General features: G+C 43.6%; 1 protein-coding gene across 1 annotated transcript in view; it reads right to left on the bottom strand.

The window, feature by feature from the left end:
* Window positions 1-26,953, bottom strand: part of LOC122923184 (uromodulin-like) — a 64,254-nt gene that overhangs the window by 7,861 nt on the left and 29,440 nt on the right. Inside the window, exons 8-16 of the mRNA XM_044273918.1 lie at window positions 26,615-26,792; window positions 20,567-20,581; window positions 18,695-18,715; window positions 14,348-15,163; window positions 12,783-12,881; window positions 11,328-11,536; window positions 10,475-10,632; window positions 6,954-7,184; window positions 6,364-6,517 (exon numbers count right to left, since the gene is read on the bottom strand). Coding sequence (XP_044129853.1) covers window positions 6,364-6,517; window positions 6,954-7,184; window positions 10,475-10,632; window positions 11,328-11,536; window positions 12,783-12,881; window positions 14,348-15,163; window positions 18,695-18,715; window positions 20,567-20,581; window positions 26,615-26,792 — 1,881 coding nt within the window. The remainder of the gene's footprint in view (window positions 1-6,363; window positions 6,518-6,953; window positions 7,185-10,474; window positions 10,633-11,327; window positions 11,537-12,782; window positions 12,882-14,347; window positions 15,164-18,694; window positions 18,716-20,566; window positions 20,582-26,614; window positions 26,793-26,953) is intronic.

Below are 26,953 nucleotides of genomic sequence, written 5' to 3'. Positions count from 1 at the left end.
GGGACTAGCCAATTTGACGCACATCCCTTGCTTGGCGCATGTGCTGAATTTGGTGGTGCAGAAGTTCATTCACAACTACCCCGACATGTCAGAGCTGCTGCATAAAGTGCGGGCCGTCTGTTCGCGCTTCCGGCGTTCACATCCTGCTGCTGCTCGCCTGTCTGCGCTACAGCGTAACTTCGGCCTTCCCGCTCACCGCCTCATATGCGACGTGCCCACCAGGTGGAAACTCCACCTTGCACATGCTGGACAGACTGTGCGAGCAGCAGCAGGCCATAGTGGAGTTTCAGCTGCAGCACGCACGGGTCAGTCGCACTACAGAACAGCACCACTTCACCACCAATGACTGGGCCTCCATGCGAGACCTGTGTGCCCTGTTGCGCTGTTTTGAGTACTCCACCAACATGGCCAGTGGCGATGACACCGTTATCAGCGTTACAATACCACTTCTATGTCTCCTTGAGAAAACACTTAGGGCGATGATGGAAGAGGAGGTGGCCCAGGAGGAGGAGGAGGAGGAAGAAGAGGGGTCATTTTTAGCACTTTCAGGCCAGTCTCTTCGAAGTGACTCAGAGGGAGGTTTTTTGCAACAGCAGAGGCCAGGTACAAATGTGGCCAGCCAGGGCCCACTACTGGAGGACGAGGAGGACGAGGATGAGGAGGAGGTGGAGGAGGATGAGGATGAAGCATGGTCACAGCGGGGTGGCACCCAACGCAGCTCGGGTCCATCACTGGTGCGTGGCTGGGGGGAAAGGCAGGACGATGACGATACGCCTCCCACAGAGGACAGCTTGTCCTTACCCCTGGGCAGCCTGGCACACATGAGCGACTACATGCTGCAGTGCCTGCGCAACGACAGCAGAGTTGCCCACATTTTAACCTGTGCGGACTACTGGGTTGCCACCCTGCTGGATCCACGCTACAAAGACAATGTGCCCACCTTACTTCCTGCACTGGAGCGTGATAGGAAGATGTGCGAGTACAAGCGCACGTTGGTAGACGCGCTACTGAGAGCATTCCCAAATGTCACAGGGGAACAAGTGGAAGCCCAAGGCCAAGGCAGAGGAGGAGCAAGAGGTCGCCAAGGCAGCTGTGTCACGGCCAGCTCCTCTGAGGGCAGGGTTAGCATGGCAGAGATGTGGAAAACTTTTGTCAACACGCCACAGCTAACTGCACCACCACCTGATACGCAACGTGTTAGCAGGAGGCAACATTTCACTAACATGGTGGAACAGTACGTGTGCACACCCCTCCACGTACTGACTGATGGTTCGGCCCCATTCAACTTCTGGGTCTCTAAATTGTCCACGTGGCCAGAGCTAGCCTTTTATGCCTTGGAGGTGCTGGCCTGCCCGGCAGCCAGCGTTTTGTCTGAACGTGTATTCAGCACGGCAGGGGGCGTCATTACAGACAAACGCAGCCGCCTGTCTACAGCCAATGTGGACAAGCTGACGTTCATAAAAATGAACCAGGCATGGATCCCACAGGACCTGTCCGTCCCTTGTCCAGATTAGACATTAACTACCTCCCCATAACCATATATTATTGGACTCCAGGGCACTTCCTCATTCAATCCTATTTTTATTTTCATTTTACCATTATATTGCAAGGCTACCCAAAGTTGAATGAACCTCTCCTCTGTCTGGGTGCCAGGGCCTAAATATATGCCAATGGACTGTTGCAGTGGTGGCTGACGTGAAGCCTCATTCTCTGCTATGACATGCAGACTGATTCTCTGCTGACATGAAGCCAGATCCTCTGTTACGGGACCTCTCTCCTCTGCCTGGGTGCTGGGCCTAAATTTATGAAAATGGACTCTTACAGTGGTGGGTGACGTGAAGCCTGATTCTCTGCTATGACATGCAGACTGATTCTCTGCTGACATGAAGCCAGATCCTCTGTTAAGGGACCTCACTCCTCTGCTTGGGTGCTGGGCCTAAATTTATGAAAATGGACTGTTGCAGTGGTGGGTGACGTGAAGCCTGATTCTCTGCTATGACATGCAGACTGATTCTCTGGTGACATGAAGCCAGATCCTCTGTTACGGACCTCTCTCCTCTGCCTGGGTGCTGGGCCTAAATTTATGAAAATGGACTGTTGCAGTGGTGGGTGACGTGAAGCCTCATTCTCTGCTATGACATGCAGACTGATTCTCTGCTGACATGAAGCCAGATTGTCTGTTACGGGACCTCTCTCCTCTGCCTGGGTGCTGGGCCTGAATTTATGACAATGGACTGTTGCAGTGGTGGCTGACGTGAAGCCTGATTCTCTGCTATGACATGCAGACTAATTCTCTGCTGACATGAAGCCAGATTGTCTGTTACGGGACCTCTCTCCTCTGCCTGGGTGCTGGGCCTAAATTTATGACAATGGACTCTTACAGTGGTGGGTGACGTGAAGCCTGATTCTCTGCTATGACATGCAGACTGATTCTCTGCTGACATGAAGCCAGATTGTCTGTTACGGGACCTCTCTCCTCTGCCTGGGTGCTGGGCCTGAATTTATGAGAATGGACTGTTGCAGTGGTGGCTGACGTGAAGCCTGATTCTCTGCTATGACATGCAGACTAATTCTCTGCTGACATGAAGCCAGATTGTCTGTTACGGGACCTCTCTCCTCTGCCTGGGTGCTGGGCCTAAATTTATGACAATGGACTGTTGCAGTGGTGGCTGACGTGAAGCCTGATTCTCTGCTATGACATGCAGACTAATTCTCTGCTGACATGAAGCCAGATTGTCTGTTACGGGACCTCTCTCCTCTGCCTGGGTGCTGGGCCTAAATTTATGACAATGGACTGTTGCAGTGGTGGCTGACGTGAAGCCTGATTCTCTGCTATGACATGCAGACTGATTCTCTGCTGACATGAAGCCAGATCCTCTGTTACGGGACCTCTCTCCTCTGCCTGGGTGCTGGGCCTAAATTTATGAAAATGGACTCTTACAGTGGTGGGTGACGTGAAGCCTGATTCTCTGCTATGACATGAAGACTGATTCTCTGCTGACATGAAGCCAGATCCTCTGTTACGGGACCTCTCTCCTCTGCCTGGGTGCTGGGCCTAAATATCTGACAATGGACTGTTGCATTGGTGGCTGACGTGAAGCCTGATTCTCTGCTATGATATGAAGACTGATTCTCTGCTGACATGAAGCCAGATTGTCTGTTACAGGACCTCTCTCCTCTGCCTGTGTGCTAGGCCTAAATATATGCCAATGGATTGTTGCAGTGGTGGCTGACGTGAAGCCTCATTCTCTGCTATGACATGCAGACTGATTCTCTGCTGACATGAAGCCAGATTGTCTGTTACGGGACCTCTCTCCTCTGCCTGTGTGCTAGGCCTAAATATATGCCAATGGATTGTTGCAGTGGTGGCTGACGTGAAGCCTGATTCTCTGCTATGACATGCAGACTGATTCCCTGGTGACATGAAGCCAGATCCTCTGTTACGGGACCTCTCTCCTCTGCCTGGGTGCTGGGCCTAAATTTATGAAAATGGACTGTTGCAGTGGTGGGTGACGTGAAGCCTGATTCTCTGCTATGACATGCAGACTGATTCTCTGGTGACATGAAGCCAGATCCTCTGTTACGGGACCTCTCTCCTCTGCCTGGGTGCTGGGCCTAAATTTATGAAAATGGACTGTTGCAGTGGTGGGTGACGTGAAGCCTCATTCTCTGCTATGACATGCAGACTGATTCTCTGCTGACATGAAGCCAGATTGTCTGTTACGGGACCTCTCTCCTCTGCCTGGGTGCTGGGCCTGAATTTATGACAATGGACTGTTGCAGTGGTGGCTGACGTGAAGCCTGATTCTCTGCTATGACATGCAGACTAATTCTCTGCTGACATGAAGCCAGATTGTCTGTTACGGGACCTCTCTCCTCTGCCTGGGTGCTGGGCCTAAATTTATGACAATGGACTCTTACAGTGGTGGGTGACGTGAAGCCTGATTCTCTGCTATGACATGCAGACTGATTCTCTGCTGACATGAAGCCAGATTGTCTGTTACGGGACCTCTCTCCTCTGCCTGGGTGCTGGGCCTGAATTTATGACAATGGACTGTTGCAGTGGTGGCTGACGTGAAGCCTGATTCTCTGCTATGACATGCAGACTAATTCTCTGCTGACATGAAGCCAGATTGTCTGTTACGGGACCTCTCTCCTCTGCCTGGGTGCTGGGCCTAAATTTATGACAATGGACTCTTACAGTGGTGGGTGACGTGAAGCCTGATTCTCTGCTATGACATGAAGACTGATTCTCTGCTGACATGAAGCCAGATCCTCTGTTACGGGACCTCTCTCCTCTGCCTGGGTGCTGGGCCTAAATATCTGACAATGGACTGTTGCATTGGTGGCTGACGTGAAGCCTGATTCTCTGCTATGATATGAAGACTGATTCTCTGCTGACATGAAGCCAGATTGTCTGTTACGGGACCTCTCTCCTCTGCCTGGGTGCTGGGCCTAAATTTATGAAAATGGACTGTTGCAGTGGTGGGTGACGTGAAGCCTGATTCTCTGCTATGACATGCAGACTGATTCTCTGGTGACATGAAGCCAGATCCTCTGTTACGGGACCTCTCTCCTCTGCCTGGGTGCTGGGCCTAAATTTATGAAAATGGACTGTTGCAGTGGTGGGTGACGTGAAGCCTCATTCTCTGCTATGACATGCAGACTGATTCTCTGCTGACATGAAGCCAGATTGTCTGTTACGGGACCTCTCTCCTCTGCCTGGGTGCTGGGCCTGAATTTATGACAATGGACTGTTGCAGTGGTGGCTGACGTGAAGCCTGATTCTCTGCTATGACATGCAGACTAATTCTCTGCTGACATGAAGCCAGATTGTCTGTTACGGGACCTCTCTCCTCTGCCTGGGTGCTGGGCCTAAATTTATGACAATGGACTCTTACAGTGGTGGGTGACGTGAAGCCTGATTCTCTGCTATGACATGCAGACTGATTCTCTGCTGACATGAAGCCAGATTGTCTGTTACGGGACCTCTCTCCTCTGCCTGGGTGCTGGGCCTGAATTTATGACAATGGACTGTTGCAGTGGTGGCTGACGTGAAGCCTGATTCTCTGCTATGACATGCAGACTAATTCTCTGCTGACATGAAGCCAGATTGTCTGTTACGGGACCTCTCTCCTCTGCCTGGGTGCTGGGCCTAAATTTATGACAATGGACTCTTACAGTGGTGGGTGACGTGAAGCCTGATTCTCTGCTATGACATGAAGACTGATTCTCTGCTGACATGAAGCCAGATCCTCTGTTACGGGACCCCTCTCCTCTGCCTGGGTGCTGGGCCTAAATATCTGACAATGGACTGTTGCATTGGTGGCTGACGTGAAGCCTGATTCTCTGCTATGATATGAAGACTGATTCTCTGCTGACATGAAGCCAGATTGTCTGTTACGGGACCTCTCTCCTCTGCCTGGGTGCTGGGCCTAAATTTATGAAAATGGACTCTTACAGTGGTGGGTGACGTGAAGCCTGATTCTCTGCTATGACATGAAGACTGATTCTCTGCTGACATGAAGCCAGATTGTCTGTTACGGGACCTCTCTCCTCTGCCTGGGTGCCGGGGCCTAAATATCTGAGAATGGACTGTTCCAGTGGTGGGTGACGGGAAGCCAGATTCTCTGCTATGGAACCTCTCTCCAATTGATTTTGGTTAATTTTTATTTATTTAATTTTTATTTTAATTCATTTCCCTATCCACATTTGTTTGCAGGGGATTTACCTACATGTTGCTGCCTTTTGCAGCCCTCTAGCCCTTTCCTGGGCTGTTTTACAGCCGTTTTAGTGCCGAAAAGTTCGGGTCCCCATTGACTTCAATGGGGTTCGGGTTCGGGACGAAGTTCGGATCGGGTTCGGATCCCGAACCCGAACATTTCCGGGATGTTCGGCCGAACTTCTCGAACCCGAACATCCAGGTGTTCGCTCAACTCTACTCATAAGCACTTACTATAGCTAAACTCTTATAAAACCGATTATAATATGAGAACTGAGGAGTGATACTCTGCAAACAGACTGATTTTTAACCCTTGTATCTCAAACACGTCTGAACATTTTTTATACAGGCCAATTGAAAAAGAAAAAAATGATTTTTAGCCCAAAATGAGTAAAATGCAAACATAAAAACTAATTGCCAATAGCCTTTAACATTTATATGATGTGTCATTCAATTCTTCACCGTTTTGCTTACTGTCAGTGAACAGACTAGAAACAGTTGCCTGACTACTCCAATTAAACCGCAGGTGAAGCATTTCAACCAGTTGTCAGATTTTTGCCCATCATTCCTTATGTTCTTTCACACTAATTGATACATGAACCATACAGATGTTTCCTATTATTTATTAAGACGAAACTCACCGGTGCGCAGGCGCTGTTACAAAGATGGATGTCGCATTGCAGATACACAACATCCGAATCCTTTACGTATCCAAAAAGCTTAACAGAAAATCGTCCATGCAAAGACCCTCCATTTTCTATCACATTAATGCTAGAGTCTTGCTTGCTGGGGCAGCTGGAAGAAAAGAGCATAACCCATCTGGAGTTATTTCAGCATCATACATGAATTTAAAACTGTAAGCGGGTTTGGTCTGACCCACAAGAATACCAGGTGATTCTTTGCTGAGTCTAATCTACAATGGTACAGCAGAAGACAACCCCATCTTAAAAATGACTTTGGAAACAAATGTTTGCCACTAGGGTCTATTTCTTATGGGATGGTCCACTAATAACCTACTAGACCTCACTCGTGATATGTGCAACGATAACAATAGGGTTTACAAGGCAGAAAAACTTGAAAAGTGGACGTGCTCACGTTCTGTATAGGTGGAGGACACGTCCACGGAATTACATCCTCTGGTTTGGTCAAGGAACCCACACTGCATATAATGAATGGTAAATGCCGGATATGAGGCCAAGCGACTGAGAATATATGTTAATGAAGTACATACCTGTCCTTAATGATGTCATATTTTATTGTGGAGTTCAATGAAGGTGTAGCATAGCAATTCTTTATTAGCACATAATATTGAGAAACATCTGCTAGCTTCAGGAGAATTCCAACAAACAGATTGGTTTGGGATGTCAGTATAACTGCAGATCCTTGATAGGGTGATGTGTAGGTCGAGTCAGTGTAGAGAGCCATAGTTACCTCTAGATTCCCTGGGACAATTATAGTTGAGCTGTAAGGTAAGAAAAGCATGGGTTATGTTGCTACAATATTGTTTTAGCATTAGAGACATAAATTAATGCTTCTGGAGTCTGGACCTCAAAAATCTGTAGCACCCCCTTCTACCAAGTGGTATTCATAAAACTAGTGTCTTCTAAAAGGGTTGTCCCATGAAAAATATTTAGCATATTTCAAACCAGCACCTGGATCTAAATACTTTTGTAATTGTATGCACTGGCGTTGTTACAGGGGGGCAATTGCCCCCCCATGTTATTCTTTGCCCCCCTGCTTGCCCCACACAGATTCCCGTTTAACGTGCTGACCCCGCCGCACTGTAAATTAAAATACCTGCATGCTGCCGGTGGGCAGCGGCTTAGTAATTCACATAGGGGGCGGAGGCAGAGCCGTGCAGGCGCAGGCTGGGAGTGGTGCTGTCTGGGCTGGACACAGCAGAGTTGACGTGGAAGGAAGAGCCGCCTGAAACTGCGTACATGTCGGCCCGCGCGCCTGCCAGTGAGCTGGGGGTGGCGGCGTGACGGTGATAGTGTAGTGTTCATTCAAGGTGCCCAGCTGCTCGCTCCAGTCCAGATTAACTACAAGAACTCTGCCCTCCCTGGCTGGCTGAAACCCTAGTAGGTCACCCTACTACCATAATAAGTTATATTACAGTATAACGCATATAAAGTATGTACCCTGCTACCCCCTCCTTTATATTACCCCCTGTATAATGTACCCTGATACCCCTCAGTTATATTATATAACTAAGGGGTATCAGGATAAATTATATAGGGGGTAATATAACTGAGGAGGGCTATCAGGGGACATTATACAGGGGATAATATAACTTATATTACCCTGTATAATGTCCCTGATAGCCCTCCTCAGTTATATTTCCCCTGTATAATGTACCCTGATAGCCCTCCTCAGTTATATTACCCCCTATATAATTTACCCAGATACCCCACAGTTATATTACGCCCTGTATAATGTCCCTCTTCACCTCCATTGAAGCAACCAATAGGACAATTCTAATACATGTGTTTCTTGCAACCTAGGTAAATGTCCAATTTTGTAGTTCAATATTATACTGATTTTGAAATGTTGTCTCTGTGATTCCAATATATAAAACAGAACTTATGTAACAATATTGTATTTCCTTCTTTCCAGGGCAATTGAGAAACTTAATGTCAATATATAAACAAATAATCCATTCCAGTATTGTATTGCTATGGAAATATTTTGTTACTCTGCATTATCAATATACTGGTTTCTGGATCTCCTGTATGTTGATAACAGTTAATACTGTATATTCAGTAACAATCGAGAGTCTGTACTCACTGTTAAGAGTAATGTGCTACTATCCACTGTGGAGTCCCACGTGGTAGCTGCAGCACTCACCTTGAGTTTGGCGTCTCTCGTTATATATGTCTACAGCACGGGTAGCGATACCTGTTATGTAACCACTGAATCCCGGCGTCCCACGTTGTAACTACCAGAACACTGTATCCTGACTCCCTAGACTTCAATTATACAGGGTAGGGTATCTCATGTCCCGTTTGTGTAATGCTCCACACATCATCTGCTAGTATTCCAAAGTCTGGATTTTTATCAATAGGTCATTGGGTTGTTTTGGTGGGTCTTGGATTTTTGCAAATGATTGCCAATATTACCAGACGCGTTTCCGAGTTATGCTAACTCTTTCTTCAATGGCCATAATCATTTTAAATGGTAGAGACATTTATATTTGAAGACCAAGAAACTGGATTTGTGCAATGAAGAGTTCAATAAACAATGGGGCTCTTTTTTTACAACACAATCAGTAGCATTAATATGGCTAATTATTAAAAGAAGAACTCAGATTCTGGATGAATTAACAGAAAAAATAAATAAAATGAAAGATTCAGTTGACAAACTGTCACGGTCCCTCAGGTGACTGATGTCAGGAAATCAAGGATATTGGCTGAGCGTGGAGGAATCTAATAGCCTCCTTAATTTCTATTGATTCAGTGTTGATAGTGTTAATGACCACTTCCCTTTTCTCAGCTGTTGCTTAGTGGTCATCACTTCTACCTTTTATAGTCTCACCCCACCCTTCTGACTATGCAGTTGATAGCTTCATTTGGGTTTGGCTGAGCTGGTGTGAGATCCTCTCTGGTGTTTCTGTTCTTCCATCTCTACAGAAGTTAAGTGTCCCATTTCTTTGTATTTGTTATATTCCCTGTTGTTGTATCTGGGCCTGAGACAGAGACTTCCATTTGTCCATCTGGGGAGGAATGGGTTGTATCTGGTGCTATACGTATTTCAGGGACTTATAGGGAAATCAGGGCCTAGGTATACAGCATATGAATATTCCTACCATTAATGTCTATTCATATTGATAGGTAGTCAGGGCCCGGATTAGGGCTGTCTAGGAGGTGACCTGTATCTTCTCTAGTTTCCAGGCCCACTGATCGCGACACAAACTCCCACAACATGAAGAATTCAACACAGGGCAGGAGAGAATATATAAAGGCTTAGATAGAATAGAACAGGAGATCATAAATAAAAGTATATGATGAGGAGGAACAGAAGGAACAGTATACAAAACAGTATAATAATAGACAAATACAGGAACATTGGAATAATAATGGACAAGTGAGATACAATGTCCCCGTTAACAATAGATATGAAACATTGTCAAATCCCAATTTCTTAGACAGGACTTCACCGCATTACAAGATACGCACTCAACAAACATGGTATCATTCACCAGAACAAAGACACCGACATCACCACCACCTTTGTACAAATACAACTTGAGACACAGATACACCAACCAGGAATGGGACAACAGACCATTACAACAACAACAGAGGACAACTCAATCACGGGGCACACATCAACATCAATCACCAGGTTACACTCAAGGAATAACTCAGAGACAATGTCACAGACAACAAACACAAAAGATAGGAAGAAGAAGATACGAAGACGAAAAGGGAAAAAGAATCAATCACAAAAATTAGCAGAGACTATCAAACGAAAATGCTATTGTTAATTTGAATTAAAAAAAAATCTAAAATGTGCCCAAGACAAGAGATAGGACAAGAAATAGCCACTTTCCGCAAATGTGTAGAAACAGATATAAGGAAAATGAGAAATGCAACATTAAGAAGAAATAACCTTACCACACAAGAAATTCAAGTGATAAAACAATTACAAAGACAAGAAAATATTGTCATATGACCGGTGGACAAAGGGGGTGCTTATAAAGGAATAAGATGTCATATTAAAGATTCATATTACATTACCCCTGTGTCTTACTTTTTAAAGGGCTTGAGAGCTGTGTCCAGGGACACTTCGATGTCTAATGGATATACACAAGCAAAATCAAATGTAAGTTGATCGTCTGCACCTAAGGATTCTCCTGTATTTTTGGATAGGTAAAGGGTGTTCATATAGATGGCATGTGTGCCGTTGTTCTGTAGGAGGAAATAAATAATACTATTATTATTATATTTTTTTTATGGGGTTGTGTCACCATTAGTACTTTGGTGTAACACATTTATTAAGAGGCACAGACCTCTTAATTAATTTGTTGCATCTTTGCCTGACTGTATGCCAGAAATGCAAATCTCCGCCAGCTCACCTGATGGTGTAGATTTACTATATATTTTATGGTAGTTTCTAGTGTTGAGCGCGAATATTCGAATCTCGAATTTTAATCGCAAATATCACCACTTCGAGAATTAGCTAATATTTAGAATATAGTGCTTTATATTCATATTCGCGAATAGTGTTGAATATTCTAATCGCGAATATATTACTTTGACGATTTTTGCAATCAAATAAACAATGACTGGAGAAACTTGCAAATTTATGGCGAATATTCAGCCAAAAATTAGCAAAATATTGCAAATTCAAATATTGCCTATGCCGCTCATCACTAGTAGTTTCTGAAATTATATATAGTACATGCGCCAGGCTGCGGAGGCCCTGCCCTCCCGATAACGCTTTCCGGCCTTTATTTGAACGTGGCAAGCTTGGCGGAAAGTTGCAAGAAGGCTCAAACTCTTTAGCAAAAATGATGTGTGCCAAAATTTACAATTTTTTTATGCCATTTTCTAGCTCAAAGGGAATGAAATATTCTCCCTGTGTTTCCATCATCACTACATACCTCCAGCTCATTTCCACAGATTCCGGTCTTCAAGACAGATACTACAGAAATGAGGTTTGTCAAGTTGAAATCATTAAATCCTGTGCAGTAGCTGTCTTTGAGATGTATGTTTGTGGTGTTCAGACTGAATTTTTCCAGAGCACATTTATTGAAGGAAGCTTTCATTTCCTGACTACTGCATGAAATCACCGGACTAATGTCATTTATGGCTGAAAAAGAGGGCACAACATTGTTAGCATTGATTATGTGAATATCTGCACATCTTTGAATCAACTTTTATTGGGCACATAACAGGAACATACAGGTTAATCCACTGCACTTACCCAACATTTCCCCGAAATTCTGTGGGAAGGGCAGTACCTAATAAAGACTAATTTGCTCTGCCCAGAGTGAGCAAGGTAGCATCTCTACTATGGACTCCTATGGACTCTCCCATGTCTTCTCACCAGTCATGGTGCCTAGGCCCATACAGTAAGTCCCTATCTCTATTTTGAAATAGGCATGGGGGTAGTAACACTTATGTTGGAAGAAAAATCAATGCCAAGATAAACAATATCATATACGGTAAAGTGTAGATTGCACTACAATTCATGTCATACACAGCAGAACATCCACCTTGGTTATAAACACTCAGGAACAGTTCAGAAAATGTCTGGCGGTCTGTCACTTCACCACCTACATAAAAATACTAGTTGGATTCTAAATTATATAGCTAGCTATATACAATAACTAGTCCCTTAAAGGTCAGATTTAATAGCTCACTGAACTTCAATCTGTATGTAGTGTCCACCAAATGGGACTAGATGCTACATCTACCACTGACCACCAGGAATACCTGTACTTGGAAAATGGCTGCGATATTCCTAATTGGCAAGATTTTTAAATAGTTTTAAACAACTTTGCATAAGTCTATAAGAAACTTTGTAGTATATCTTATTACAAAAAAAAGTGTCTCTTATTCCACTTTTCACCTCGGTCTCTTACACTGATCAATAACTTTCCATTCCCTGCTGAAATCCATCTTCAGAGATGAGACAGATTATTGTCTCACTGAGGAATCAGGTTGCAGGATGAATGAATATTACAGACAATAATAGGACATGTTTTTGTTTTTTTGCGAAATGGACATACAGAAATGGAAAGCACAACTTCCATTGAAATGAATCGTTTTGCATACGGTCCACAAAAAAATTGAACGGACATGGAAAGAAAATACATTCGTGTGCATGAGCCCTTGGTATGTTTTCTAAAAACTCCAGTGCTAAGTTCACAACTACACTGCTCGGTGCTTTATACTGTCCTCCATTATGCTGCTGGTTCAGAGAGTGTACTACAGACAGACAGGGGAACAGGGTCTCCTTTATGTATGCAGTATATGGGAGATATCATAGCAGCTAGCCCTGGCTCACTCTGGAGCAAAGCTCAGGCAACACTAGCATACTTATCTGAACATACTTAGGTCCTCATCTTTGCAGTAGCAGCGATAATGATCACCAACTTTTCTACATTCTTCATTTTCACCACAGGCACAAGAGTCAGAAACAGTGGATGGATCTAAAAAAAGCAAAAGTCGTATCAATCTTTTTCTACCTGGAAACTGTCAGGAAAGATTTTAGCTGCTGTTCATTATATAATGACAGATTTTCAAAGGGTTTCAATCCCCCCAAAAATATTACATGACATATACTCACCGTTCAATGCAGTGGCATAACTAAAAATTACTGGGCCCACACAAATTTTTTAAATAGGGCCACCCACAACAACTTCTTCACTATCCCCGCCTCCAATGCAACCCCCAGTCCTGAGGCTAGTCAAGATCACGCTCTCAGACCAGGCCAGGAAGCCGGTCCGTCCCTTTCCTACAGTGTCATTGTATAATACTGTTGAGGGGGCCCTGACAATAAAATAAGTTAGTCCTCCTTCTGGGTGGGCCCCTTCTGAGTTTGGGCCACAAAAAAAGCCACTTCCCGTGCTTCCTCTATAACTATGTCCCTGGTTCCATGTTTATTAGGAGTAATTCAGCCCCTTCATTCAGTGTAGGTACAGATTCTTACATGGATACACATGGTGAGTGTCTGAAAGTGCTGTGTCCATCTTCACCTGATGCTACGTTCACGAGGTCTCTTCATCTTTACTTATGTGTGATGCATGAGAAAGGGAGAAGAGTCCTCCAATGTTGCATCAGGTGCAGATGGTTGGACTTTCAGAGACTCCAAATGTTTCCATGTGGACAAGCTGCCATACCTGGAGAAGCACTGACCCCTAAGGATCCATTGATTATGGGGCCCTAAGGGCAATGAAAGTTTTTAATTTTTTTTACAGAAACCACTTTTTATGCTTATTGATGATTCCCTTTATTCCTATCATTGGTCATGGCAGTGTTCTATGTATTTCCAGGCTAAAGGGTTTGTCCAATCTTATGCATGTTATACGTTCATCACTTGCATTGTGAGGCTGAAATCTATTCCTGACACAGTCCTGTTCACAAAATATCACTTTAAATAAGAAATGTCAATTTTGAGACTATGACAAGAGATTTTTATCATAGATAGATAGGACATGTCCTATCCTTGTCCGTTTTGTAGACAAAAATAGGCATTGTTACAATGGAGCTATCTAAAAGTGCAGGATGCAAGACCACATCCGTATTTTGCAGGTTCTCGATTTGCAGGACAGCAAAACGGATGCGGTCATGTGAATAGCCCCTTTAAGAGCTGTACAAACAGTAATCAGCTGTTACCATGAGTGAAAGTTGACAGCAGCTACACATCTTTCCTGCAGTAGCCACTGCATGAGAAATGTGGTATTACATGACGGCTATTCAAATGTAATACATGGTCCAACTGAGTCACTCTTTGAAGGAACTCTCAGCTTTGGCAAAAAGAGGGACTTTTCATACAACAAATGAGAAGACCCCTTTAAGTTTATTTACATAAGATTAGAATCTCCTTTGTTCAAGATTCAAATATTTTCCCAAGTACTGTATATTATGTGATTGCATATGAGTTTTATTTTCTTACCTGTGCAATATCCAGAATAGTACTCAGGGGGCGTGCTGAATTTATACACATAAAATCCCCCAGGACAAGCCTTGATCTTCACGTCTGATGTCCAATAGCAGCAATAACCATAATAGTTAGCGCAAACTGTACGATTCACGATTCCATCTGAGGGATCTGGATGTGTTCCATTCATCCACATGGGATATCTGGTGTAACAACTACCCACAGAGGGACAAAAATCTGCCAAGCGGTCTCCGCCACTACCTACAAATCGATACCAACCGCTTAGGTAATAGTCAGAACGTCCATAATAGTAGTAATAGTAATAATAGTAATCATAATATGATGTGCTCCTGGTGGGGTCATTCAGGGTGGTATAGGTAAAGCATGGATCAGTGCAGTTATGGTACCCGGTGAATTTGGTACATTCTCTACCAAATCCACAAACATCCCTTGTACATTCATCGACCTCACATTTATATCCATTTCCATAATATCCTTCGGGGCAATAGCAGGAATAGGATCCATAGTAGTTGACACATGTTGCTGCTGGGTCGCAGTTGTTCAGCGAGGGTGAAGAACACTCATCCACATCAACACAAGTTGCATTATCCCAAGTGTAGCCTGTGTAACAGTTACAGTAGTATGAGCCGTATGTGTTGACACAGTAACCATGACTGCCGCATTTGCCGCTTGAATAATATCCGTAAGAGCTGCATTCATCGATATCGTAACAAGAAAATCCGTCTCCACTGAAGCCTTCATTACACACACAGGTGTAGTCGAGTAAATCTTTTCTACAACTTGCATTGCTATCACACGTTGCACAAAATGCTGTGAAAAAAACATATACATTGTTATTTAGGTAACAGGTGTTATATTGAATTTAGGTTGAAGAGACTCATGAAATGATCCATTTGGCTTGTACAGGACAATAAGAGGATAAAATGAGTGGGGATAAAGACGTATTTTTATTTTCTATAAACATATAGCTTAAAAGGATTTTAGGGTTTTCTGAGATATTTTTACTGATGACCTATCTTCTGCATAGTCCAATATAGGGGGGTGGACAGCACAAGACAGTGGTAGGTGCACGTCTCCAGGCAAAGTGGTAAGCTTTCCTGTATTTGGTAGGGTAATCCACATGCGAACCAAAAGAAAGAGATGGAGACAGCACGTCCTTCTGTTGGAATTTATTCCAGATGCAACGTTTCGGCTTGGAAGCCTGAAACGTTGCAATTGGAATAAATTCTAACATAAGGACATGCTGTCTCCATCTCCTTCTTTTGCTTCACATGTGGAGTACCCTATCCTCTGGATAGGTCATCAGTATCTGATCAGTGTGGGTCCCCACCGATCAGCTGTTTGAGAAGGAACCACCACTCGCAGTAGCTCCTCGTCTTTCTCTCTGCTCATTAAGCACAACGTAATCCATTTGATGGCAGCTATGCTTACGGCTGCTGACATGGCCTAGACCAGGGATGGGCAAACTCGGCCCTCCAGCTGTTTTCCAGTCTGCCTACAGCCAGGGGCATAGCGTGGGGGGGCATTGCCCCGGGCGCCACACTGAAGGGGGGTGCTGTCCGTCTGTCACAACAAAACCTTTAATCGCTGACACGTTTTTTTTTTTTTTCACACAGCGCCGCAGAGCAGAGTGAGGAGGCGGGGAGTGCACGGCAGTACGGCAGTTAGTTCACACTGATAGGCTCCGCCCACCTTCCAGGCGGGAAAGACAGTGCAGAGCCAGAGCAAAATGAAGGAGAAGATGGCTGCCGCACTGTCGCTTCAGGACTGAGACTATAGAGTTTGTCCAGAGACAGAGGCAGCCTGAAAGCAACACTGACAGTGAGTGACAGTCAGTGTCCCTTCCACCCTGAGTGTGTTAGGTGTGTTGGCATGGGCTGAGGTCAGGCATTAGGGGTAATATATGAGTGAAGTGCCACTATGCCAGTGCCAGGAGATCCAGGCCAAGGCTGCCAAGCAAGTGGCAGTCAGGGTGCTGGTGAAGGATGACCAGCCCAGGGACACTGACTGAGACATTATGCCTCTCTGGGATGCCATCTGCATTCTGCCCACCCTGGTTTATGGAGTGGACAGCAGAGATGGTCAGATGGCATCCTCTGGGTAGTACTGTCTCTCTGGTCATCCTTCACCAGCACCCTGACTGCTACTTGCTTGGCCTGGCTCTCATGGCACTTCACTGCCTGGTGCTTGGCTATCAGCGCTGAGTGACAGTCACACTGCGACATTGACTGTCACTCAGTGCTGATAGCCAAGCACCAGGTAGTGAAGTGCCATGAGAGCCAGGCCAAGCAAGTGGCAGTCAGGGTGCTGGTGAATGATGACCAGAGAGACAGTACTGCCCAGAGGATGCCATATGCCCATCTCTGCTGTCCATATACCAGGCCAGGCCTACCAGCATTACCCCTTGATATACCGCCTGGTCACCACACCTTACACTCAGGGAGATAAGTGACTCAGACTGTTAGGTGTGGGATGACCAGGCAGACAGGCGGTATATGAAGGGGTAATACTGGTAGGCCTGATATATGGACAGCAGAGATGGGCAGATGGCATCCTCTGGGGGTTGTATCTTACATGGGACTATATGCTGGAGGAGCTGAAAGGAGAGTGATATATTTTACATGGGACTGTATGCTGGAGGGGCTAAAGGCAGGGGAGTGATTTATCTTACACGGGACTGTATGCTGGAGGGGCTGGAGGGGCTGAAGGGGGCCATAATTATTACTATAATACAGAGGGAGCCATCATTATTTCAATAATACTACAGAGGTAGTCATTATAATAATAATAATAATACAGAGGGGGCCATTACATATAATTATACAGGGGGCATTATACTTATGGGCACTACGTGGGGAGGGGAAGTCTGTTATCTGAAGATGATAGTAAAGTGAGGAATCTAAAAAAAAATCTGCAAAACTTTGCAGAGACTAGACGCTGTTATGACGGTCCTATCGCCGAATGAAGACACTAAGGAAAGTTTACATCACAGGAGATGTCACTGAATGTAACAGGTATGGTGCTATATTCTCCTGTATATTTCATAGCAATGAATGTTATGTTCATCCAAATATCTGTTTTACGGTAGGGTAGGGGGGGAGGGGGTATATAGAATTTGGCCCACACTGCCTCAGCCTGGCCCCAGACTTCAGGTCACACACCCATCTACTCCATTATCTGTACTCAGAGAGTTATCACTATGTTATCTGTAGTGTTACGTATGACTGCAGGTGATATCTACTACATTATTTGCAAAAAAAAGGGGCGAGGTCACAGGTGGGGGGGGGGGGGGGCGCAATACTTGGCTTGCCCCAGGTGCTGGCTACCCACGCTACGCCTACAGCAGGGCATGATGGGATTTGTAGTTTTAAAACATCTGGAGGGCCGAGTTTGCCCATCCCTGGCCTAAACCATGTGACAGATGAACGTGACATCACATGGCCTAGATTAAGCTGAGAGAAGGTCAGGACGCAGGTGCCTTCTCAAACAGCTGATCTGCAGGGGTTCCCAGATGTCGGATTCCAACCGATCAGATACTGAAGACCTATCCAGAGGAAAGTTAATTAGTAAAAATATCTTGGGGAAACCCTTTCAACTGCAATAACAGACAAGAGTTGCTCTGTTTATATAAAGGAACAAAAGCAGATCCTCTTTTTCTACTGGACAGCCACTGCTGTCTATACTTTTTTCTAACAAACAAACTAGATTTTTTCTAAAAAAATAAATATTTTCTGAATGTATATTGTTTTATTGTATATTTGTATATGATCATAAGGAAGCAATTTTGCTCTACTTTCTGAACAGCAGTTTAGAAATTCACAGCACGCTGCATTTTTTGTCCGGCCGCTTCCCGGCATGTTTGCCGTCCTGCGGCCAGATCTCCGGCCTGTCCCCATTATAGTGTGTGTCTGAAACAGCCTGCCGGACAAGCCTAACGCGAGCCTAAATAAGCCTTAATGTCCCCTAAAGACCTTGCATGATCTTATCAGGGCCACAAAGTGTAAAATAAGATTACAAAAATAAACACAAAATAAAAAAAATGTAATTATATAATAATGACCACATACTATATCGCAGCTTCTAGCCCGCTCCCAGGAAATAGTGCTGTAAATAAATTATACAAGCTTCTAGCTTACTAGACAGTACTGGAAAGAGTTTGGTCAGCTGCGTTGTTGCTAGGGACAATCATGCAAGATGGCACCTTCAATAGTAATGAAGTGCTGGTTCTACACTCTAAGGTCTCCTTGGACATAATATATCTGCTAACTAAGGAAACGGTCTGGTAAATGTATAAAATTTTGGTTAAATATATCCTATAAATTGAAAGCAATTGATACTTACCAGATGAGTTGAATGTTTCACCTTTAAATGAAGAAAAAAAAGAATAAAGTAAAAATGGTGTCAAATGTAAGACAACCTGAGATGCGTGATAGAGAACTGAGAAAGAATTGGTCCATTTGAAGTTTAATGGCTGACAGCCCAAGATAGCAGCTGGAGAGAGCAGTAAAAGCATACATAATAAGAATATGAACCTTTTTCTGCTAGGTTCTGCTTCTTAAAGATTGCGCCTCAATTCTGTGCTGTCCAGGATTCCATGCCATACATTGGATATCCCCTTTAAGTGCCCTGGAAGCAAAGCTTCACTGCTTCACAGGAACACTCCAGATGTAGTGGTCTCCTAGTTGGATGCTACACGTGTCACTCAGAGCAGAGACGAAGGGCTGTGAAGCAGCTCAGTGTAGAGAGCACTTCACACTAAAGCATTGCATCCTGGGCACTTGTAGAAGCAGAACCTAGCGTATAGTCACACTATTCCTAATAAAAGTTCCCCAAAGGTATTTTTGTACTGCTCTTCCTAGCCCCTACCTCGTGCTGTCATCACTTCAGCATGGAAAAAACTGCTGACAGACTTCCTTTAAATGAGTTTTCTGGGATTGATACTGATGACCATGACCATGACCTATACTCAGGATAGGTCATCAATATGAGATTGGTGGGGGTCTGACTCCAGGTACCCTTGCCGATCAGGTGTTCGAGGAGGCTCATTGTAGCATTACCAAGCACAGTGCCGTCCATTTGATAGCAGCTGTGCTTGGTATCACAGTTCAGCCCCATTCACTTGAATGGGGCTGAACTCGGCCTAGGCCATGTGAACGATGAATGTGACATCACATGGCCTAGGAGGAGGCCTAAGCACAGCGTCTTCTTCATACAGCTGATCGGCAGGGGTGCCAGGACTGGGACTCCAGACAATCTCATACTTATGATCTATCCTGAGAATAGGCCATCAGTATGTACATCCCAGAGAATCCCGTAAAGCCATATAATTAAAGGGACACAATAAATGTATAGAGAGATCCAATTTTTTGGGCATGTCGGATTATGTCGGTGGATACTGCTTAAACCTCTTCAACAGTGACGCTGCAGAAGAAAAAATGTCCTGCTTTTTCCAACAAAATGGGGCAACATGCCGCTCCTCGCGGGACTCACTGGCACAAATTCATGAACTGTTTACGGGGGAGCAAACTGTGAGCGAGGGGTTTTTGGCCACCATGTTCCCCAGACTTGTCCACATGTGATTTTTATCTGTGGGGAAATTTAAAACAGAAAGTGCACACTAACAATCCACATCCCCTGGATGAACTCAAGGAGAACATCACAAACACTGTCCACATCATCACTGCTGAAGAGCTGAAAGCAGTATCCGCCAACGTAATCTGACGTGCCCAAAGATGCAGAGACCTGAACAGGGACCACTCTCAGCATCTCTTGTGACTTGTGGGTAATTAAAAAAATAAAACAATCCACTTGCATACTATCGCTGGAGACGGGCTACTTTTTTAAATTTTTTGTGGGCCACCCTGTATTATGCAGTAAATATATTCTATCACTATCAATAGATAAAATATACGGTATAGATACTAAATCAGCTACAAAGATGTATAGATCTATCTAATAGATCAATATGAAAGATTCCTAAATAATAAAATGTTAGATACCATTTAGCGACTTCATGCTTGAATATCTTTATATGTCCCAAATAAGGTTAAAGACCAATATAATATTACCTATGTGATATGATAGAACAATTCTATCACTTTCAACACTATCAATAGATACATAGGCATAATATAGATACAAAAATAGCTCCAAAGATAATATATCTGGGTTGTAAAGAAAATTGAAAGCACAAAAGATAAATGTATAACTTACCCCAATCAACAGTTACTGAAAAAAAGAAAGAAAACAGAACAGTCATTAAAAAGTATAATTAACTACTGGTTCCCCCCCCCCTCCTCCTGTGTGAACAGCTCTGACCACTACTGGTAATTTCTAGGTTCTCGTTTTAAGGCACTCTATCAGCAATTCTGACCTTGCAAACCTGCTGACAGCACTAAGGCTAATTTCACATAAACGAGTTTTCCGTATGGGTGCGATACATGTAGAGAACGCATATTAGCTGGACGGAATCCTGGCCCATTTATTTCAACGGGTCTGTGTACATGAGCGCTGTTATTCACGCATCAATAGTGTGCATTCATCACTCAGCTCTGGCTCCATAGAAATGAATGGGGCTGACATGAAAAACGGAAGGCATTCGGATACAATGCATTTTTCACTGATGTCAGTTTTTCTTCATGCACGTAGTTTTCTACTAGGTTCTAATCCCTAAGTGGACTGCAAGCTGTGAGGTGCTCTCTGCTTGCTGCTTTAAGCTGCTTCACAGCCCCACTCCTCTGTGCTGAATGACAGCTGCAATTGTATCCTGGTTGGATGCTACAGTTGTCAGAGCAGAGGGGAGAGGCCGTGAAGCAGCTCAACGCAGAGAGCATTTCACAGTGCAGCTCCACCTCTTGTGTCTTTATAGGAGCAGAATTATAACTTCATATTCACACTACTCCTGAAAATAAAAGGTTAAAAAAGATTTGTTCTGCTCTCTCCAGGCTTTATCTAGTGCTGTCAGCAATTACGCATGGTCAAAACTGGTTACTATTAGATCATTACTACTATTTAGATCACATTCCCCATGTCTAAAATGTTATACTCTCAATGTATATTTTACACTTTAAACAAAAAGAAAAAATATAGATTTGTGTTAAAGTGGTTTTCCAGGAAGGTATCAAGATGGCCTCCAGCAACCCATTCTAGAATAGAATGGGTTGACTCCTTTTCTAGAGCTGCTTGGAGGAGATAGTGGGAGCCTCGCTATACTGCTCTGCAGCATCATACTAAGTCACTTCATAGTGAAAAGATGTGCTATGAGGCTGCTCAGCCTCATGGCATATCTCATATACGATCACTCCAGTACTATCTATTGTAGAGTAGCGCTCCTAGTTCCAAAAGTAATGTAGATTTCCTCTGTCGTGGCTGAGCAGCCTGATAGGAACAGAAAGGAGGGATGTGATCCTTCTCTTCTTACCTGTCATACTGCTCAACCATGAAATAGGATTGTCTCATTACTACTTATTGTACAGCAGCATACTGCTCTACAGTAGGTAGCCCTGGAGCGTTCTTACATCAGATATGATGTCAGGCTGAGTAGCCTCACAGCGCATCTCATCAGCGTGAAGTGACTGCATTTGAATGCTACTGCACAGTATAGTCCTAGAATGGTTTGCTGGTGGCCATCTTGATACATTTCCTCTTTTACACATTTAGGTAAAAGGACCAATAAATGTAATTGTTAGGAATGTAATTATTAGAAAGTAGCAATATTGTCTCTTTAGGGATATAAGTGTTGTAAATGTTAGGCCCATTATTTCCAGATTATGATGAGACAATTAGTTTTTTCATCTTCAGAGGAACCTTAAATATTTACCCTCATATCCTTCAATACGTATGGAAAAAGGACCCGATCCATAGTAGTCAAATGACCAAACTCCAGACCTGGGAGTGTCCAAGTGATATACAGATGCCCAAGATTCTAAGAAGAAGGCTGATTGATTTTGTACATTATCTAAAAAAGAAAGTTTAACTCTTTAATCTGGATACAACCAACTCCATATACAGTATAGCCTTTATTTAGTTTTAACTTGTTTAATTGAACAATAAACAAGTAAGGTACAGCATTAGCACGTATATCAAGGTAATGCATAGGGTGTATATGTTACATACATAGAAATAAAATCAAAAGCAAAAATGCGCACCAGTGTTTCAAACACTATTGTAGAACGCATATGTCTGGAATGGAGAAATGTTAAAGTCGACATGCAACACGCTCCCCACTGTCTCCAGAATTTCTGGGGATATCGCCTATTTTTGTATACTATATTCTCAAAGGGGATAACTTGATTTACTAGGGATTTTTATTGGCTTACAGTGGGTGAACGGTCTCCCATCCATCTTAGTACGACAGCTTTCCTTGCCAGGAATAGAGCTTCTCACAAGAATATCCTGGTGTGATGGGGCTATGCCTCCTTTTCTAGGAGACCCAGAAAGCAAACTTCAGGCTTGTCTGGAACTGGTCTGGAAATCACCACAGAAAATATACTGTAGCATAACCTCCTGCCAGAAGGATTTCAATTACGTACATTCCCAAATCATATGCCAAAAGTCAGCATTGTTCTTCATACATCTATGACAGAGTGTGTGGTATTCTGCCCATCTTATACAACCTTGTAGGGGTCAAATAGCATCTGTGTAGAATGAACAGTTGTATTAATCTGTTATTGGCTGAAGGCGAAACATTTAGCGGAGACTATAAAACTTCCTGCCATTCCTCTGTAGTTAAAGAAGGAATATATTGCTTCCATTTGGTTTCAACCAGCAGTGGAGTTAAGGCCATGCAAGAGCTTAATAAATGAGTATACAGGACAGATATGATGCCCCTTGGTCCTTGTTTTAAGAATATTCCTGTTAAAGGGTATATTCAGATGGTGTCACGATCAGTGTGTGGGGGGGGGGGGGGGGGCTCCACACTGAACACAGGAGGGAAGGGGAACAGTAACTGGGCCTGGAAACTAGGGAAGAACCAGGTCACCTCTTAACCAACCCTAATCTGGGCCCTAACTATCTATCAATATGAATAGACCCTGAAGGTAGGAATATTCATATGCAGGATACCTAGGCCTTTATATCCCTATAATGCCCTGGAAAAAGGTTAGGACCAGAGACAACCCATTAATCCCCAGATGGACGAATTGAAGTCTCTGTCTCAGGCCCAGATACAAACAACAGGAAATATAACAAACACAAACAAATGCGACACTTAACTTCTGTAGAGATGTTCGAGCAGGAACACCAGAGACAAACTCACACTAGCTCAGCCAAACCCAAATGACGCTATCTACCACATAGTCAGAAGGGTGGGGTCAGACTATAAAGGGTAGAAGTGATGACCACTGAGCAACAGCTGAGAAAAGGGAATTGGTCATAACTCTATTAACACTGAATCAAGAGAAATCAAGGAGGCTGTTAGATTCCTCCACGCTCAGCCAATCTCCTTGACTTCCTGACATCAGTCACCTGAGGGACCATGACAGATGGCTCTTCTATCACTCAAAAACGGTATGTGGAGAGCATGGTGCACCTGCAAATATCCATAGAAGTGAGTGCGTAGCACTTAAAATTCTTCCTGTAATTGCGTGAATGAAAACATAATCCAATTTTCATCTAGATCTTTAACTGTAAGTGTCCCATACCCCACCCATATATCCACACCCTCTAGTCCCTGTAAGTGGCGAAACATTGGATTATTTCATAATGGAATAACAACCACCAAATCACTATATTGGCAAAGTTTTGTTGAACTCCACAACTGATGAGCCAATCTGTGTATGGGAAGGGCCCGTCTATGGAATAGATAAATACTATTCAGGACTGACCATAGAGTAGATAGTTGCAAATATTGCCGTAGGTAATATTCAGCGATTGGTAATGCAGTCACTATGTAACCCAGGGCATAAGAAATCTCAATTGACCTGCCAGAAAATAGAAATCTGTTAATTCAACTCCTCCCTGTTTTTTCGGTCTTTGTAAGGTGTGTAGGGGAAGTTTACGTCTAGCTGTCCCCCCATATAAAAATGGTCATCAATGAGTGTAACTGGTTAAATAAACTGTGTGGGATAGGAGCGCAGGCATGCTCCAGCAGATAAAGACCTTTAGGGAGCAAAATCATTTTGATTAGGTTGAGTCTGCCCACTATTGACAGGGAAAGTGTTTTCCATGATCTAAACTTTTCAACAAAAGGAGGACTCAATGGAGGCAATGCTTTTGGAGAAAGAGAGGTGGGGGTCTCTAGTGATAATTATGACAAGGTTCTTAAAGTAATCTATTACAGGGAGATAGTAATAAAATGATGACGAGGTAGTTATCCACAGCAGCATGAGAGCTGATTTGGTCCAGTTCATGCGGAGGCCCGAGAAATGCCCGAACCAATCAATTAGATTTAGAAGAGATTTAGTAGAGAGGTTTCTACATTGTCGATTAATAGTATTAAGTCATCAGCATATAATCCTACCCTATCCTCATGTTCTCCCATAGATGTTCCTTTAAGCAAGGTGTCTTGACAGATTATAAGGGTGAGGGCTTCTATGGCTACTGCAAACAGCAGGAGCTATAGAAGGCATCCTTATTGGGTACCTCTGCCAAGGTTGAACAATGTTGAGTTAACTAATTAACCATAAGCCATTAACTAATATACTAGCTTTGGGATATAATATTTATATAGAATGGAAATCCATGCGACCAAACCCAAAATATTTCAGTACCTCTAATAGGTAGGGTCATTCAAATGCCTTGGCTGTATTTAATGAGGCTAGCGCCCAGTGTTTATTGTCTCCCACTCCCACCTGCGTAATGGCCTGTGCCTGTCTGATATTGTTAAATGTTGAGCATCCTGGGATAAAGCCTGATTGGTCCTCATGTATAATAGTAGTTATTACTTTAGTTACCCTATACGCTAGTATCTTCGTGAGTACCTTATAGTCTATGTTCAACAAGGAGATGAGTCTGTAAGACCCACACTCTAGGGGATCCTTGTCAGGCTTTAAAAGTACTACAATCAAAGCATCATATAATGACTCTGGAAGGGGCCCTTCTTCTGTGCAGCCATGTACATTTTGTGTAGCTGTGGTCCTAAGATTTCAATATATTTAGAATAGACCTCCAGTGGGATGCCATCAGGGCCCAGTGACTTTCCTGTAGCTAGTCCTTTAATAGCTTTCATTACTTCCTCAAGGGTAATATCTCCATCCAGGAACTACCTATATTCCTCACTCAGCTTGGGGTAAGTAATATCCTACAGATTCTGTTCAGAATGGGTAAACTTTACCGCTGAGCTATACAACTCTCGGTAGAATTCCTGAAATCTATTCTCTATGCCCTGAAATCTTCCACCAGGGAACCCTCTTTAGTATTTATATGTATAGTAACACTGCTGGGGCTGCCATATTGCTGTGTACCACATGTGTCAGCATTTTACCAGACTGGTTACCTGGTTCAAACCATTGTTGCTAAAAGGGTTTCTGTCACTAGAATTTTCAGTATTAAACTGGCTGATATTAGCGATGTGCTGATGTCAGCTGCACCTAACTCTGCTATTCTAATGATTATCTGTGCCCCCGTTACTGTAGAATTCTTACTTTTATAATATGTAAATAAGCCTCTAGGAGCAGGGGGGTGTTGCTCCTGCTCCTAGAGGCTCCCGTCTCCCACCTCAAGTCACGCTTTCCAAGTTTTGATTGACAGGGCCAGGCATCGTTTGCATCCTTCTGCCTGCCCTGTGCGCTGGTGAAATCTCGCGACATTTGGTATTCTGTGCAGGCACGATGAGGGAAGGACACTCGCAGGCTGCCAGTCTATAGGGGGAAATTTATCAAAACTGGTGTAAAGGAGAACTGGCTTAGTTGCCCATAGCAACCAATCAGATTCCATCTTTCATTTTTCAGAGCTCCTTTAGAAAATGAAAGGTGGAATCTGATTGGTTGCTATATACAACTAAGCCAGTTCTCCTTTACACCAGTTTTGATAAATCGCCCCAAATATATAAGTACACTCAGATTCTTCTGTGAGTCTCTCCGGGACAAGCACATAACAATATGTAGATACTGCCTGCCATATGGAAGAGAAATATATTTCAAATATATTTAGCAACATAATTTATATATATCACATATATTTCAAATATATTTTTCTTCCATGTGGGTGATCTGTCCATGTCGTGGTCACTATTATATTTTTTTATACAACCTGGGAAATACGACAACAACATGCAATTTTTACACTGCAGCATGATGAGTACTATGCAATACGAGTACTTACCAGATGGATCATAAAGAGTGAATGAGGAGGTTGAACCTGATATTGATATGATCAGTGAATTAAGACCTGCTGGCACTGAGAAGGTAGCATTGTAAATTGTGTTGTCGTTATCCACAGAAAACAGGCGCGTGGTACTGTTCACTGGAATTTTTAGAAAGAAATTGACCAGGTCTGCAGCCTGGTGAGAAACAAAAACAGATAGGAAGAGGTTAAACTTGTAGCTCCTGGTCCCCAATGTAAAACCTGTAGCAGATCCCCCATCTACTATGTTACATTTATAATAAAGATGTCGCCTTGAGGGGACAAAATGTGACTACAAGACTTTTTCCTACTTTGTTA

This window comes from Bufo gargarizans, unplaced genomic scaffold, assembly GCF_014858855.1.
Source record: "Bufo gargarizans isolate SCDJY-AF-19 unplaced genomic scaffold, ASM1485885v1 original_scaffold_1327_pilon, whole genome shotgun sequence".
Lineage (NCBI taxonomy): Eukaryota > Metazoa > Chordata > Amphibia > Anura > Bufonidae > Bufo > Bufo gargarizans.
The sequence above is the reverse complement of the archived record's forward strand: the minus strand, read 5'-3'. Positions and strand labels throughout refer to the sequence as shown.